The sequence below is a fragment of the Balaenoptera musculus genome, chromosome 14, assembly GCF_009873245.2.
Source record: "Balaenoptera musculus isolate JJ_BM4_2016_0621 chromosome 14, mBalMus1.pri.v3, whole genome shotgun sequence".
In the NCBI taxonomy this organism is placed as follows: domain Eukaryota; kingdom Metazoa; phylum Chordata; class Mammalia; order Artiodactyla; family Balaenopteridae; genus Balaenoptera; species Balaenoptera musculus.
Window position 1 is genome coordinate 21,159,296 of NC_045798.1, and position 15,293 is coordinate 21,174,588.

The following is a 15,293-nucleotide window of genomic DNA, read 5'->3' on the forward strand; positions in this document are numbered from 1 at the left end:
CCCTCCATCACGGCTGGCGCCCGAGCACATGCCTTCACCCTGCCTGGGCTCGGCTGGCTCTCCCGCCCCATAGGGAGCCAAGCCCCAGTGGTGGCCTGGCTGCTGGAAAGGGCCCCAGCCTGGGGCTCCAGAAGGCTGGCCACTCATCTGGCCCCGCACGTCACTCCTTAACAAGCCCTCCCTGGGCACCTTCCTTCCGTCATCCCATCTCACCTCACCCCCAGCACCATGCAGAGTGGGCAGGGCAGGGGCTCCCCCACCCCGCCTTTCTGAAGATGTGGAAACGGAGGCCCAAGGCAACCAGCAAAGTGTAGTGGAAAAGGTCGCATGATCAGGACTGGGAAGGCCCAGTTCCCACATGGGTCACTCAGCCCCACTGAGCCCATGTCCTGTCCATGAGCCACAATGGTAAAGCCCCACAGACCCTGCATTCGCAGCACACCCCACCCCCCCGGTCTCAGCTCACCCAGCAAAATCCTTGAGGTGGGAGGAGAGGGATCGTCCCTATTTGACAAATGAGGAAACTGAGGCTCAGTTCCCAGCAGCTCCCCAGCAAGGCTCTGGGGAGGGGGCACTTCAAGGGCCTCCTGCCCTCCCTGGCAGGTCTGATCCCTGCCCAGCCACATGCCACTGTAACCCGCTTCTCCAGAAGGGGCAGGGATTTGTGCTGACAGGTGTCCTGGCACAGGTTAGGGGGAGGGAGACTTTAGTGGGGAAGGAAAGAAATCTCCTTATGCACTTAGCAGGCTCTGGAGGTAAGAGAGCTGCATCCAGGGCTGTTGCAGGTCTGGGGCTATTCTGGGTCTATAAGGCTCGCCCACTGGTGTAGAGCTGCAGTCACTGACTACCATGCAATTGGGGGACCCCCAAGCTGGGCTCCTGAGTGGCCTGTGTCCACTTCATCCTTGCTTCCCCTGACCCTAAGCTCGGCCCCACTGCCCAGTCAGGTTAGTCTGGGCTCCAGCCACCCGTTTGCTGACCAAGGAAGGAGTCCTAACTGCAGGGGCGCCGTCACTCTGCCGCTGCCCCGGCAGCTCTCAGACCACCAAGCCAGGTGTGCGGTGCTGTCAGAAACGCACCCCAGAGGCCTGGCTCTGGCAGGGGTGCCCTTGTCTCCCTGGGCAGCGCCGGGCCCACCGCTAAGCCCCCTGCTGGATCCTCCTGTCCCCCTGAGACTGAGGCCCAGGGAGGAGGGGCTGCCCAGGTCAACAATGGGCGAACAGGACAGGACCCCAGGCCACACGAGGCACGGTCCCCTTGCCTGGCTGTCTTGGGGAGAAGGTGCAGGGGCCCGGGCTGTGTCATGCACGGAGCCTTGTTAGAGGTGAGACACACGATGGGTGCTTCATGTTTTCTGGTTCTTAGGGTCTGTGGATGCCCTTCCCGGTGGCAGGTTGCCTGCCCCATCAGACTAGCTTGGCAGCTGCACAAGGGCCTCTGGACTCTGCCCTCGCCTTTCCTTAGCGCTGCTTCGTCGTACCTGTCGCTGTCACTCCCTGCCAACCCTCTACAGCTCCTGCAATCATCTCTCTGAGTTTTAACACGGACACTTTCCTTTCATATAATTCACAGCATTTAAAACAACGCTTATTGGACTTCCCTGTTGGCACAGTGGTTAAGAATCCGCCTGCCAATGCAGGGGACACAGGTTCAATCCCTGGTCTGGGAAGATCTCACATTCTGTGGAACAACTAAACCCGTGAGCCACAACTACTGAGCCTGCGCTCTACAGCCCATGAGCCGCAACTACTGAAGCCCACGCACCTAGAGCCCATGCTCTGCAACAAGAGAAGCCACCGCAATGAGAAGCCCGCGCACCGCAATGAAGAGTAGTCCCCGCTCGCCGCAACTAGAGAACGCCCGCACGCAGCAACAAAGACCAATGCAGCCAAAAATAAATAAATTAGTTTATAAAAAAAAAATAAAACAAGGCTTATAAAAGAGCCACAAATAACAGTATAAAATAGCCAAATGTCATGGTAAATAATTCCTACAAACTCATGTCAGAGAGCTCTACATGGCCTCTGACCTTCCTAGCAGCAAAAGCAAAGAAGGAAAGATAACCAACAAGTTTATAGTTCCCTGTATAGCACAGGGAACTATACTCAGTATCTTGTAATAACCTATAAGGAAAAAGAATCTGAGGAATAAATAAATAACTGAATCACTTTGCTGTACACCTGAAACTAACACAACGTTGTAAATCAACTTCAATAAAAAATTAAATTAAATTTAAAAAAGCAAAGAGGGAAAGATGATTGTGCTGCAAAGATGAATTAGGCTCCTTTCCTCCTGCCCTTGATGTTCGTGAAGCTCTCAATACTATAGGAATGATATGGAAGGGAAAACAGAGTGTCGGTTTCATTTTCTGAGACAGCCAACAGCCTCTCACAGACCTGGTCCCAGACCCTCTCCACACTCAGCTCCTGGGGCCCCATCCTGCCCCACGCGCTCCCTCCTGTGTGACCACGTGCCTTCCTCCCCTTCTCCGGCCCCACCTCCCTCAGAGCCCCCACCCGCTGTGGGTCAGGGCTGTCGGTGCCGGTGCCGGGAGGGGTGGCGCACTCTCACAAGCACTGAGGTGGCTGTTTTAACAGCGTGACCGAGGAAGACATAGAGGCTCAGGGGGACCAAGGGACTTGCTCAAGGCCACAGGCCGTGCGTGTAGGACCAGGGTCCAAGTCTCCCAGGGCGTGGAACCAGCGCTGTCGCTGTTTATTTTGTCAAGCTGGATCCTTACCCCCATCTGGATGCCGCTTGAGGCGATGTGGGGTCCCAGGGCCTTCCCGGAGTGGGGTTGGGCTCCTGAAGATGCTCGCTAACAAGGATGTCGGGGAATAACCCTGTTCAAGCAACAGGACCCAGCCCTGCCTGGTCCCTGCAGCGGAGGCTGCTGCCCACAGCCAGGGCTGCCGGCTGAGAACCGGGGTGCCCTCCACCTTGCTGCCCCTGCAGGACAGGCTGATGTGGAGCAGCAGAGGGACAGGAAGTCAGATCCCCAGGACAGCGGGGGCCTCATGGGGGCCACGTGCAGCTGGGCTGGGCGATGAAGATCAGAGCATGTCAGGATTGCCTGAAGAGGGGGGGGCACGGTGGAGGCTGCTGTACCCCAATATCGAGGGGCTCATGTGGCTGGACCAGGGCCTTTTCCACTGACTCTGGGGTGCGGGGGTCATCTGCAGCTGATGAGCTGCCCTGGTCACCCTGCGGGCTGTGGAGAGCCCGCCTGCCCCCTCTGCCCTGAGGTGCCTACCTGGTGTCCATCCCCAACTGCGCCGGTTTCCTCTGATGCTGCTGACCTTCTCCAGGCCCCATCCCAGCCAGCCGCGAACGGAGGCAGGTGCTGGTCTGGCCCCGCCGCCCTGGAATGCTGAGCTGGGCTGTGCGCCGTGTGCTCACTAAGCTGGATTAGGCCTGGGGCCCGGCGATGGGCGGGCGGCTGGGGGTGGCTCCCAGGGGCCCAGGAAGGGCCTGGCTGACCCTGGCCCTGAACACGGTCACACTTCCCCTGAGGCCCCGCCACAACTCTCAGAGCTCACGTGCTGCCCTGACCAGGAGCAGAGCCACAGGCCACCCCAAAGCCCCCGACTCACACACACTGGGCCAGCATCCAGGCCCCTCACGGCATCGCCTCGCTGCCTACTCTGGGGCAGGCCCATAACTTCCTGGACCTCAGTGTTCTCGTGAACAGAGGGCTGAACCCCAGGACCCCTGCAGAGCCCCTGATTCTGTGACCCACTGGGGAGATCGTCCTCTGGACGGGAACTGGGTTCCAGTCTCCCAGGCCTGCCCCTTCCTCCCACCCCCACGGCCGTCGAGAGGGTCCCTGAGATGAAGAGGTGCAGGGTCCTGTGGGCAATGCGATTCTACCTCTGTGGGGAGGGACATGCCCAAAGCAAAGTGAGAACCAAAAGCCCAGAAAGGAAATGGCGGCACCTCCCCCATGCCCCTGCACGGAGGCACCCACCGGGGACTCTCCCTTCCCAGAAGCCGGGCCCGTGAAGGGGGTTGTGAGGGCTGCCTGCCCGGGGAAGCGTGTCGGGGCCCAAGGGGAGTGGCTACCGGTCACCCCGACAGGTGTTGCGCAGGACAGATGCAGAGTGTCTGAGCCGGAAACCTTGCCCAGCTGTGCCCAGGAGGAAGAAGGACGAACACTAATCGCTTTTGCTGTTCCTAATCCTAATCCCGACCACAACCTCGCTGCTCCTCAAATGCAGGCGGGCGAGCAGGGCATGTGGGCAGTGGCCTGGGTCTCATGCCCGCCCTGTGTATGGCCCGAGGAGCCTCTCAAGCTCTAAGAGGGTCTGCAGAGCCGGGACCCCGCTCGGGCCCAGCCTTCAGTGGCCGCGTGGAAACCATCAGTCTCCTGCACGGTCACTGCCGTCCTAGTTGGGCCATGAGGAGGGTGCTGGAGAGTCGCTGGATGTCGGGTGGGCGGCCCTTGGAGCCAGAGAGGAGGTGGGGACAAGGGCCAAATGCCTGGTGGTACCAGGCTGGGCGGGTGCCCTGGGCCGACAGGGCCAGCTCGGTGACTGTCCCCAGCTGTCGGCACACAGCAGGTTCCGGTCACGCTGCTCGCAGGGAGGAAGGGAGAAAGGGCCACGTTTCCACCTGCAGCCAGCCAGGACCTGCCCTGTGGCTGACAGCCGCGTGACTGGCCTGCCGTGGCTCTCAGGCGCAGGGCTCCCAGGTCAGTGGGTGGCCAGGGCCGAGGCTGCCCCACCATCTACCCCACCACATCGATCCTCACACGGCCAGTGTCACTATGGACCCGCCTCTCAATGGTCTGTAGTAATAATAAAGGTGGCGAACAGGAGAAAAATGTGCAGAATCACGGGTTCCCTGGGCCCCTCTGCATGGCCAGCAGCTCACACTGGGGACACATCAGGGTCAACAGAGTCTCTCCTTGCCCTCCCACTGAGGAGCAACAGGCTGGCCTCAGCACATTACCTCCCGACGGTGGGAAAGGGCTGAGATTCAGGCTGGGACTGTCTGGCTCGGAGGCAGCCATGCCGGACGAAGCACAGCCATTTCAGGCTCCAAGACCAAGAGCGGGTCCCCCAGGAGCTGCGATGGGGGTGCCAGGCTCTCCCGGGGGTCCCTCTGGCTCAGGCTCAGCCACGCCACCATGCTCCGCATCCACCACCCTCCCGGCCTCTGGAGGCTGGGCGGCTCCCAGGGCCGGACCCCCTTCTCACGTGGCCCTCGGCTCGGGCTGCCCCGCATACAGCGGCCAGCCCTTCTCGGACGCGGAGGGGATGGTCACGGCTTCTCCTTAATGTGACTCACTCACAGCACTGGGGAGTCAGCTTCTCACTTCAGTTCAAACTTTAAAATAGCCCTTTCCACATTCAAAATAGTTTACCCCTCGTGCACAGGAACCAGCACCATCTGGCTGCCAGTTTGCCAACCGATTTTAGACCGTCCTGGAATCTATTTTTACTCATCTCCCCAAGCCCCAAGTGAGCAAGCTGTCAGGAGCAGAACAGAGGTCCGCTGGACGGGGAACCTGTCCATGGGCCCCGGAAGGACGAGGAGGGCGGCTCTGGGGCCTCTCACCACCACTCTGCTTGGGTGGGTGCGAGGAGCCCCTCGTGATCTCCAAACAGGGCTCAGCGAAGCCTCAGAGCATTTCCAGCGGTAAACAGCCCCTTCTGATCTGGTCGGTTTCTATGATGCCCCAAATCCAAGGTCCTGGCCAAGTGCCCTGAGTTGCTGCCTTTGTGTCTATGTACCCCCCACCTCCCCCACCTATCCTCATCTGCGTCCCTGTTCCCACTCCCACCGGCCGCCTCCCCCAGCCCCCCGTGCCTCTGCTCCCCCCTCATCGTGCTCTCACAGCTCCTCCAACTGGAGCTGAAGCCCCCTCCCTCCAGGCCCAGCTGTGCTGGGCATGCGTCCTCCACCACTTCCCCGTGCCCCTGCCATCAGGATCTGCGCCCCATCCCACCCGGCCGGCTCTACTGCGGGCACCAGCGTGCGTCCCTCGTGGGCCACTCCCTTCCTTGGTAAAAGCATGCCGGGTCCGTCCCATTGGGCCCTCGGAGGGGGGCCTGGTGGGCACCACCCTCGGCCTTCACGCTGGGACTGTGGCTGCCTCCGGGCCTGCCTGAGAGTCACAGAAGCGGCTCTCTCCCTGCCAGGCTCCACTGCCCTGGCCTGCGGACAGACCCTGCTTCCGCCACAGGGAGGGGAGCGTGCACCCCACCAGCCCAGGGCAGGCTCGCCCCAGAATGACCGTGGCACTACTGTGGGGCTCTTCTGCCCAGGGCAGGGGCCCAAGGCCAACCCACAGGGGAGCCCAGGTGTGCTGGGCCTAGTGACAGATGACACAGCCCTGGCCCTCTGCAAAGAGCCCCACGCCAGCAGTGGGGACAGCCCAGGGCCAACAGCTGTGACCCTCTCTGCTCATGCAGCCGCCGGGCCCGCCACCCTTGGGCAAAATGACCGCTCTGGGCCTCGGGGGTGGCACGTGAATAATACAAACGACAACGATGACAAGGAAGCTGTAATGACACCAACCTCACATGGCCGTTGTGAGGAGCAAACAAAGTAACGGGAAGAAACTGGGGCAGGCGCCTGCTATCACACTGCCACCATCCCAGAGGCCTGCCTCCAAACCAGGGCGCTCTGCTTTCCCACAAAGACAAACTTGAGGGAAAAAAGAAGAAAATGGGAGTTCGTTCTTTTCACGTTATGGAAACAAATACCCAAAGCCTGAGCTGGTAACATGTATTAATTCTGCCATTCTCTACCTCAAACCTTGTGATGCTGTAACACCGCATGCACCCTGGTTCTCGGGGAGGGAGGTGCCGCTTGCGGTCCCCACACCCAGGCCGGGGGAGCCCTGCACACGTGCAGTGCTTCGAGGCTCAGTCTCTGAACCACGGCTGTTCACTGTGCTGTGAAGTTCCTTCTAAATGGCAGCAAACGCAGTTACCCAGACGGTGAACCAAGCATGCACCTGCTGCACTGCCTTTGATCAGACTCACAAAATCACCCACTAGGGAATTTTGCCAGACACTAAGCAATTCACTCAGTCACTCCCACATTCTTTCACAACCAACTCTCTCTCTCATTCACTGAGGCTCCCATATGCTGGACACTGTGCCAGGCGTGGAAGCTCCAGGGCTCCCAGCATCACCAGGGAGACCGTGTCCTGTCTCTGCACACTGCTGCGGTAGAAAAGCCCATGAAACAACAAGGTCCTACTGTATAGCACAAGGAACTATATTCAACATCCTGGGATAAACCATAATGGAAAAGAATATAAAAAGTAATGTATACATGTATATAACTGAGTCACTCTGCTGTACAGCAGAAATTAACACAACATTGTAAGTCAACTATACTTCAATTAAACAAATAAGTTATTTAAAAAAGAAAGAAAGAAAAGCCCACGAGACTCGTGGACCCGCAGACAGGGCGACGGTCAGCAGAGTGGGGCGGGGATGCGGAGCTGGGAGTGGGGTAAAGGTGGGCAGAGGAGGGGTTCCTGACCTTCCTGCCCCCGCTCAAGGGAGGGATGGGTTTATTTCCCTCCTACGAGGCGGAAGGCTCTGGAGCCTGAAGACCTGGGCTCTTATCCTTAGCAGCTGCCTCAGTTTCCCCACTATAAGCGGCTGAGTGGGTGGGGGGAGATTGTGCATGCAGAACGCCTTGCAGGCGACGTGACCATGGGTAGTTGATTCTCTCTCCTGTCCTGGCTCCCTGCTGGCCAGGGCCCCACCAGCCCCTGGCACCCAGGGCCAACCCAGCCAGGTGGACTGTGAGATGGGCCCTGGGAGTAGCTGTGGGCTTGCGGGTGGGCTTCCCAGAAGAGGTAATGTACTTCTGAGGGGCGATAGGTGGGGAGGGGCTGAGAGGCTGTGGCCTCCTCAGGTTAGGTGAGTGGCCAATGCTGGCAGGGGACGGGAGGCAGACGGGGAACAGGTGGGAGAGGAGGCTGGGAGGGGCTGCTGGGCCCCCGGGGACGGTCAGGGGTCATGTGAACCCCACACCTGTTCCTCCCAGGTGGGAAGGGATGTGTCTGCTCTCATTTCCAGGGCAGCGGGTGGTAAGGCCGTCATCCACACAGCCAGCGAGCTTCACCCAAAGACCAGGTCCTGCCCAAGGGGCCACCACGACTGGGGAACGGTCCGCAGAGGCCCAGGAAGGGTAAAAGGGTGGGGGAGCTTTAGAGTCTGATGGCGTGGGTGCCGTCCCAGTGCAACGCTTACAGGGAACCATGTGTAAAAAGCTCGGCACCCCCTGCGCACAGCAAGTGGCCAGTGCTAGCGTTTTCCTTCCCTGCCTGGGAGAAATCCTCGTGACCCTTTCTGGCCCCACTCTGTGGCCACTACCTCTCCCTCTGCAGGCCCCGCGCTGGCACCGAGGGTCGCTCCCCAGCCCTTCCACGGCCCTCTACACACTTGGCCTTCACCGGTGGGTGTGTGAGCTGCTGCCCTGCTTAGCTACTCCTCCCAAAGGCTGTACTGCTGAGCCCACGTGAGACTCAGCATCACAAGGAAGATCCCTGGACCATGGGCTCAGGGGCCGGACGGGTCTGCCTGGTCCTCGCCGAGTCCTTACCTGGCACAGGCCCGGGGCAGGCTCAGTGGGAAGCCACTCAGGTCTGGGTTCAAATCCCATCAGGCAGGACCTTCCTAACTGCATGAGCCCCAAGTTCACTATGGAGCCACTGACCTGCTCAGCTGCTGCCCCCCGAGGCCTCCTGAAGGTCCACCAGGCACCACCCTCCCAGGCCTGCTAGAAAGAACCCTGCCAACCAAAACCACAAAAGGAGGGAAGGAGGCCAGGGCTCAGTACGACGTTCCCGTGGAAAAAAACACGTTTATGACTTGATTTCATAAAGCTCTGTTCCTATGTCTCAGCAACCAGGCTGGGTCATTTCTCTGCAAGGCCAGGTGACCAGGGTGGCGAGGGGTGGTGACCAGCAGCTCTGCACCCTGCTCAGAGCCTGCACTTTCTCACTGACCTTGTCCAGGTGAGCAAACGGGGCTAGAATGGCTTTGTAAATGGTCACTTAGCAGGTAAGTGAGATGTGGGCCAGTCAGAACTTTTTTCCCTGAGATACAAGACCCACTTTGATTGAGACAGAGTGTATCGGGCACTCCCACTGGGCTACTGTTGGGGCCACAGGTGAGTAAGACCTGAGCTTGACCTCAAGGGGCACAAAGCCTGGTGGGGGATCAGACATTGAAATAATGGGCTAAACACTGCTCAGTGGGCTGGGACCACTGGGGGATCTAACCAGGAGGAACGGCTTCCTGATGGGGAACTCGGAGAGCCTCCCGGCCGTGGTGACGTCCACGTGGGGTTCTGAAGGATAAAAAGGGATCTGCCAGGCATCTGAAGGGTGGGGAAGGGGTATTCTAGAGGGTACAGCACAGGCAAGGGCAATACAGTTCAATATTCCTGATCCAGAACCTCCCCGAGACATCCTGTTCCCTCGAACACGCACAAAAGGGGCCATCCTCAAGGGGAGGGCCAGATGCCCCCTTGGGGAGCAGGGCCACAGGGACAGGCCTGCCTCAGTAGCCACAGTTCCTGGGATCTTGGAAACTGTCCAGAGAGCCTCCCTCCCTGCCCTGCTGGGAGCTCAGGATCTAAAGGCTAATGATAATGATGCCTTCTCCTGAATCTGAAGGAGGTTTAGAAATCTCCCTCTACTTCTCTCCTGAAGGCTGAACAACCTCAGACTCTTGGCCGTCTTGGGGAAAAGTGAAGAAGCAGCAGTCCATCTCCCTGTGTGGGGAGAGTGCAGCCTGCCCAGGGCCCTCCACAGGATGTGTTTGTCTGCGGACTTGGTGTGGCCTGCCGTCCCCCATTTTCTGCTCCACTTCCATGACCCAGGCTTAATCGGCGCCCACGAGTTGGAAAACCCAGAGCCATTCACCATCCACAGGAGGGGGCTGCCCTGGCCCTGCGGCGGGTGGGAGGAGAGATTCTCTGAGTTCCCCAGGAGGGGCTCCCGTCAGTCAGGGCCGGGGGCAGGGAGGGGATGGTGGAGAGACAGTAGGAAGCCAGTGTTGGGGAAGCAGCTTCCTCTTCCTACAGTGAGATCTGGGGGGATCTGAGGGATGAGGATTTGTGCCTTCTGGGGACAGCTGGGGGTGGCTTCCACCCATCCTGGGTCCCCACCTTCCCAGGAAAGACCCTGGTAGGGCTACAGCCTAAAGGTAAAAGGCACACCAGGGACTCAGGTCCCTGAGAATGGGGGTTTGCCCCAGGTGGATGCGAGGCCACCCTCCACGTGCTGACCTCAGAGTGGAAGGGGGCCTCTGCAGCCCTTGAGGGTCTTACCCTTGCCGTCATGAGGGCCGTGACTCCAGCCGCACGCTACACAGAGTTGGGTTTGCGTCCAGTTTGGCCACTTAGCAGCTGGTGACCCTGGGCAGCTCAGGGAGTTCTCTGCGCCTCTGTCTCCACGTGGATATTAGCGGTACTAGCGAGGCTGTGGGGAGGGGTAAGTGGTCCTGGGCGGGAGTGGGCTCCCCTTGGGGCTCGGGGGCGGGAGCCACATGGATGCCTTAGTTACAGCTCCCTGGTCCAAACCCCTCCTAATAACAGGGGTGGAGGCCAAGGCCTGGCCAGGAGTGGGGACGCTTTACCTAGGTGACCCCTCTGCACACAGCGGGGGTTTGGGCGTTCAGGGTCTGACAGCCTCCCAGAACTGAGCCGGCTCTTGCCGGGTGAGGAGCAGCTGTCAGGAAGCGTCCCTGGAAGAAACGCGGGACTCTGCACTAGCCTGGGCTCCCAGCACCTCACTTCTGTGCCCCCACAGTGGAGGTGGATGGGGAGAGGCCCTCACGTCAGGTCCATGTTTGCAGGGGCGCAGATCCTGGCCCAGGGTGCAGGCTCCGTCACTTGGGTTCGGCTCTCCTGGTGCCAGAACTGCTAACAGGCTTCCTAATCAACCCCTGAGCTTCCCATCAAACAATTCATTACGCACTTAGGTGGAGAGCTGTTTTTATGGCTTCATAAACACAGATGAGCCTCTGATGCCTGATAAAATACTTTCGCTAGAGACGCCAGCTGAGCAGCGCATTATCTGGGAAAAACCAAAACCGCTTACTCAAGACGATGTGGCTTTAGTCTCCGCATGTGGGGAGGCCACGCCAGGGAAACCGCGGGGAAACACAAATGCATCATTATGCCTTAAATGCTCGATATCGGTGCCTGTCACCGGAAGAAGTACAGTGACCCAGGCCCCTAGAGTCTGGGGGCTGTAAGGAGGCCAGAGGGCCGAGAGGGTGGACATGGGAAAAGGAGAGGGAAGACCAGCGACAGGGCCAAACAGCAGGGCAGCCACAGAGCTGCGGTCCAGCAGCCTCTCGGCACATGGGCGCCACTGCACCCGAGTGCCATGGACAAAGTCCACACCTGCGGGCACCTGTGCGTGTTTCCCTGGAGTGTGGGAAGAGGGGACAGGATCTTGGCCTGCAGTGGGTTCCAGCCTCCACCTTCCCACCCTGCCCTCAGGTGTCCTGGTGTTGGACGGAAAGCCTAGTCTCCGCTCTGACCCCCTGCTTTGGAGGCTGAGTCCCCCACCTGGGGCTCACCTGGGCACTGGTACTGCCCACTGTCTCTGCGGCCAGCCTGACCGGCCTGCCTGAACCGTGTTCTCTGGACCCACCTCCTCTGCGGCGGCCTCCATCTGCCCACACCTCTGTGCTCTGGCCCCCAGCTCCCACGGTGCCATCCTGGCTGGGATGTGCTCATCCTGGGGGCTGTCCTTGGGAGGAGGCTGTGGCCATCAGACCTGTGTCCAGAGGGAGCACACGCACCTCTGGGGAACACTCATCAGGCAGAAAAAGGAAGGGCCCAGAAGCTCGGTTCAGCCTTGTACTCTCTGCCACCACGGAGAGACCCTCCCGGTTCGCGGTCACAGCTGTGTGGCTCCCAGAACCCGTGGAAAAGGGGAAACTCCTGGGGCTGAACCCCTCAGTCCACAGACGTGGGTCCTCATTCAGCTACTTACTATCAGGTTGGCACGACTGTGGTGGCCTCAACTCGAAAGCTCTTCTGACTGAGGGACCCCCACCACACATGCAAGCCCCCCATGGTTACAGGTCCCAATCCTGCTGCATCTGGGCCACGTACTGGGGGAAAGAGCAGCAGCAGCTGTTGCGGAAAAATGCGGCAGCCGCATCCCTACTGTGTGTGCTGAGCCGGCTGCTCAGGTTGGGCGCTGCCTTCCTCGCCCAGGCCTGAACCACCTGCGGGCTCAGCCGGATCTCACACCCAACTCCGAGCTCCACCCAACAATGAAAACCAGTGTCCTCACCCCGTGACGGCGTGTGGATGAGATGACACGGAGGATGACGGGAGCAAGAGGGAGCCCTGGCCTGTCCCTCACCCTGGCCACCCACCCGGGGACTGGGGAGCCACCTCCCCCTTGGGGCCCTGGGCCGCGCTGGCGGGCAGGCGGGCACTCACGTTGATCATAGCATTTGAAGTGATGCGGAAGAGGGTGGCCCGCTCGTTGACCGCCTTCAGCTTCTCGCCGCTCTCGCAGGGGATCCTGAGGCCGTCCAGCTCGCTCAGGGAGCGCTGCAGTGCCACGCCGTGCTTGGCCACGAGCTCATTGCACGTGCTGAGGTCGTCCAGCTTCAGGGAGAGCTTCTTGATGGTGTCGTGTAGCTCGCTCTTGTCAGCTGGGGAGGCAGTCCCGTCCTCGTCGTCCCCAGAGTCATCTGTGGAGACACGCGGCATCACCGTGGTTCTTACGGAGCAACACACACCCAGAGGCCCAGGCGGTGCCGGCTCCTGCTCCCGGCTCCTGGCCAGGGTGAGGTGTCTGCACAGCCCCTCTGGAGTCAGAGGGGGGGATGGAAGAGGGGCCCAGCTTGAATGACAGGGCTTTGCAGGGGGCACCAGCACCCCCTAAGCTGATGTGCAGGCAGGGGTGGGCTGTCTGGGTGAAGAGGTGGAGATGGCTGTGCGGGAGCGGCTCCCATCCCAGACCCCGCAGACCCTGAATGAAGCCCGGACACTGTCCCCGCGTCACAGGCCCAGCCCGGGCTGACCCATGCTTCCCCCGCCAACCTGACCTTGCCCTCCGCTGTCCGCCCACCCCCGGTCCCTGCAAACAACGAGCGCTCGTGCTTCGGGCCTTTCCCTCTGTGTCCCCACTGTGTCCCCACTGTGTCCCCACTGCCTGGAACCTCCTCACCACCCCCAGCTCCTCAGAGGTTTCACCCCTGCCCAGCCCAGTGCCGCCCCATCTTCAGAGGCGGCCTGAAGACCCCCCCCAGGCCGCAGTCACAGCTCCCTCCCCGCTGCTGACCGGTGACCCCCTCCTGCAGGTCTCCCCTGAGGAGCAAGGCCACGCTCACCTATGGGTGTCTTTTGTGTGGAGACACTGGCTGTGGCCTCTCAATGGCCTTGTCAGGGTAGGGACTGTACCGCTCCCAGGGGACAGACAGGTGATGAGGCTCAGGTAGGTGAAGCCCTGGCCCAGGCCCCCTGGCTAGTCTGTCTGCCTCCAGAGCCACCCTCTTCACACCTGGGGGTCTCCATGAGGGGCCAGGCAGGTGCTCACGCCCCACCCCCTCCCTGCTTACTCGACCCCAGGTGCCCTCGGCACCCCATCCTGGGAGTCTGAGGTACCTTGGAGCCTGGCCCGCTGCCAGCCCAGCTTGTGTCCAAAGGGGCACAGGGCTGTGGGAGCCTCCGGGGTGCTCTGCAGCGAGTGGGGTGGGGTGGGGAGCTGGCCTGGGCCCTGCTGCTACTTTGACACTGGCCTGTGAGTACCAGAGGCTGTAATTGCCGAGCGGTGTCTGAGATGCCTTGATTCAGAAATAATCAGCAAGAAACTTTTTTTTTTTTTTGGTGAAGGAAATCTGTAACCCAAGATAGAAATTTTTGAAAAGAGGGCGCATTGTGAGAGAACAGATTTCCTCCCATGGCAGACAGGGTGCATGGGGGTGGCCACAGCTGAGACACTGCTCCGCACACGCCCTGAGCTGGGGGCAGGGGCCTGGCCAGCCGTGGAGGGGTGCCCGGAGCAAGGAGGCGGCAGGGGGCAGCATCTAGGCTGGGGGCAGGGCTCGCCCACCCCATCCAGCCCAACTGCAGCCCCGAAATGACCCAGTGTCTGGAGACAACACGTGCCAGGCCAGGCCCTGGGCCACTCGCTTGACCAGCGTGAACGCTGAGCCTCAGTGGCCGGCAGACAGCAGCTGTTCCCACTCTGCAGGCACGAAAACGCAGCTTCTGAGACACCAAGCCACCGGTTTAGGGCCCTGCTATCAAGGGGGCAGTGCTGGATCTGAACCCAGGGGGGTCTGCACAGGGGTGTTTCCTCTCTCTGGATCACCTTAGAAAGGCTCCGATGGCTAATGCCTATCTTGCCTTCCTGGGTTACAGGCACTGGGCAAGGCGCTGCCTTGGTTAATGCACGTTGATGACCCAGTGAGGTAGGTTTGAGGGGCAGAAAGGTGCTTTGAAATTGCCCAGGGCCACAGGCGGGGAAATTCTGGAGCCTCCAGGCCTATCCGGCTTCAGAGCCTAGGCTCTTAGTTACAACACAACCTCCTCTCACTTTCCAGGTTCAATGTGTCAAACAACCAGAATGGCCACCAACCAGTCAGCACGGCTGCCGCTGGGCACTGGGAGGGGCGCACGGGGGCATGCTGACTGCGGGTCAGCCTGAAAGTGACCCCCTGTGCTCTGAGAAAGAACTGACCAACCTAACTCGGAGCGTCTTCCTGCAGGACGGGCAGAGGGTGGGTAATCGCACCTTAGCAAGCAGCTCTTAGGGTCCGAGTTCAGGTCCAGCTGCCAGGGACACAGGAAAGTGCTTGTTCTGCTCCCAAGTTGCTGGCTGTGTTGCTGGGGGAGGGATGGGAAGACACCTGACCAGCAAAGTCTGTTCTATGGGGATGCGCAGGCAGAGTACCTCTCAGAGGGACAGTGTGATCAGAATGAGGGAGGGTGGGGGGGGAGGGGTGAGAGGAGGAGCGACTGGATGAATGATCTTGGGTGCATCCCAGGAGGCCTGCATGGAAGCGGCAGGTCACACACAGAAGGGCAGGGTCTGGAGAAGGATGTGAGCAGTAGGGTTGGGGCACAGAGGAGCTAGCTGGAGAGGGTAGAGGGCACAGCTAAGGAGCCTGGGCCTTCATCCCTTGGCAAAACGGAATATGTGGGCATTTGAGCAGAGGTCCATGGATAAGAGGAGGCTGGTGACAGACTGAAGGGCAGAGCTGAACAATGAAGGGGACCCTGGCCCCCAAATGGTGAACTGTGGCCAGGCTGAGTCCCAGGTCTCAGTTCAGGGTCAGGGG

At 60.3% G+C, this 15,293-nt stretch overlaps 1 protein-coding gene across 8 annotated transcripts in view; it reads right to left on the minus strand.

Annotated features, from left to right (window-relative positions):
* Positions 1-15,293, minus strand: part of OSBP2 (oxysterol binding protein 2) — a 168,696-nt gene that overhangs the window by 20,368 nt on the left and 133,035 nt on the right. For all 8 annotated transcript variants that reach the window (XM_036874354.1, XM_036874350.1, XM_036874351.1 and 5 more), the window contains one exon: positions 12,442-12,698. In XM_036874354.1, coding sequence (XP_036730249.1) covers positions 12,442-12,698 — 257 coding nt within the window. The remainder of the gene's footprint in view (positions 1-12,441; positions 12,699-15,293) is intronic.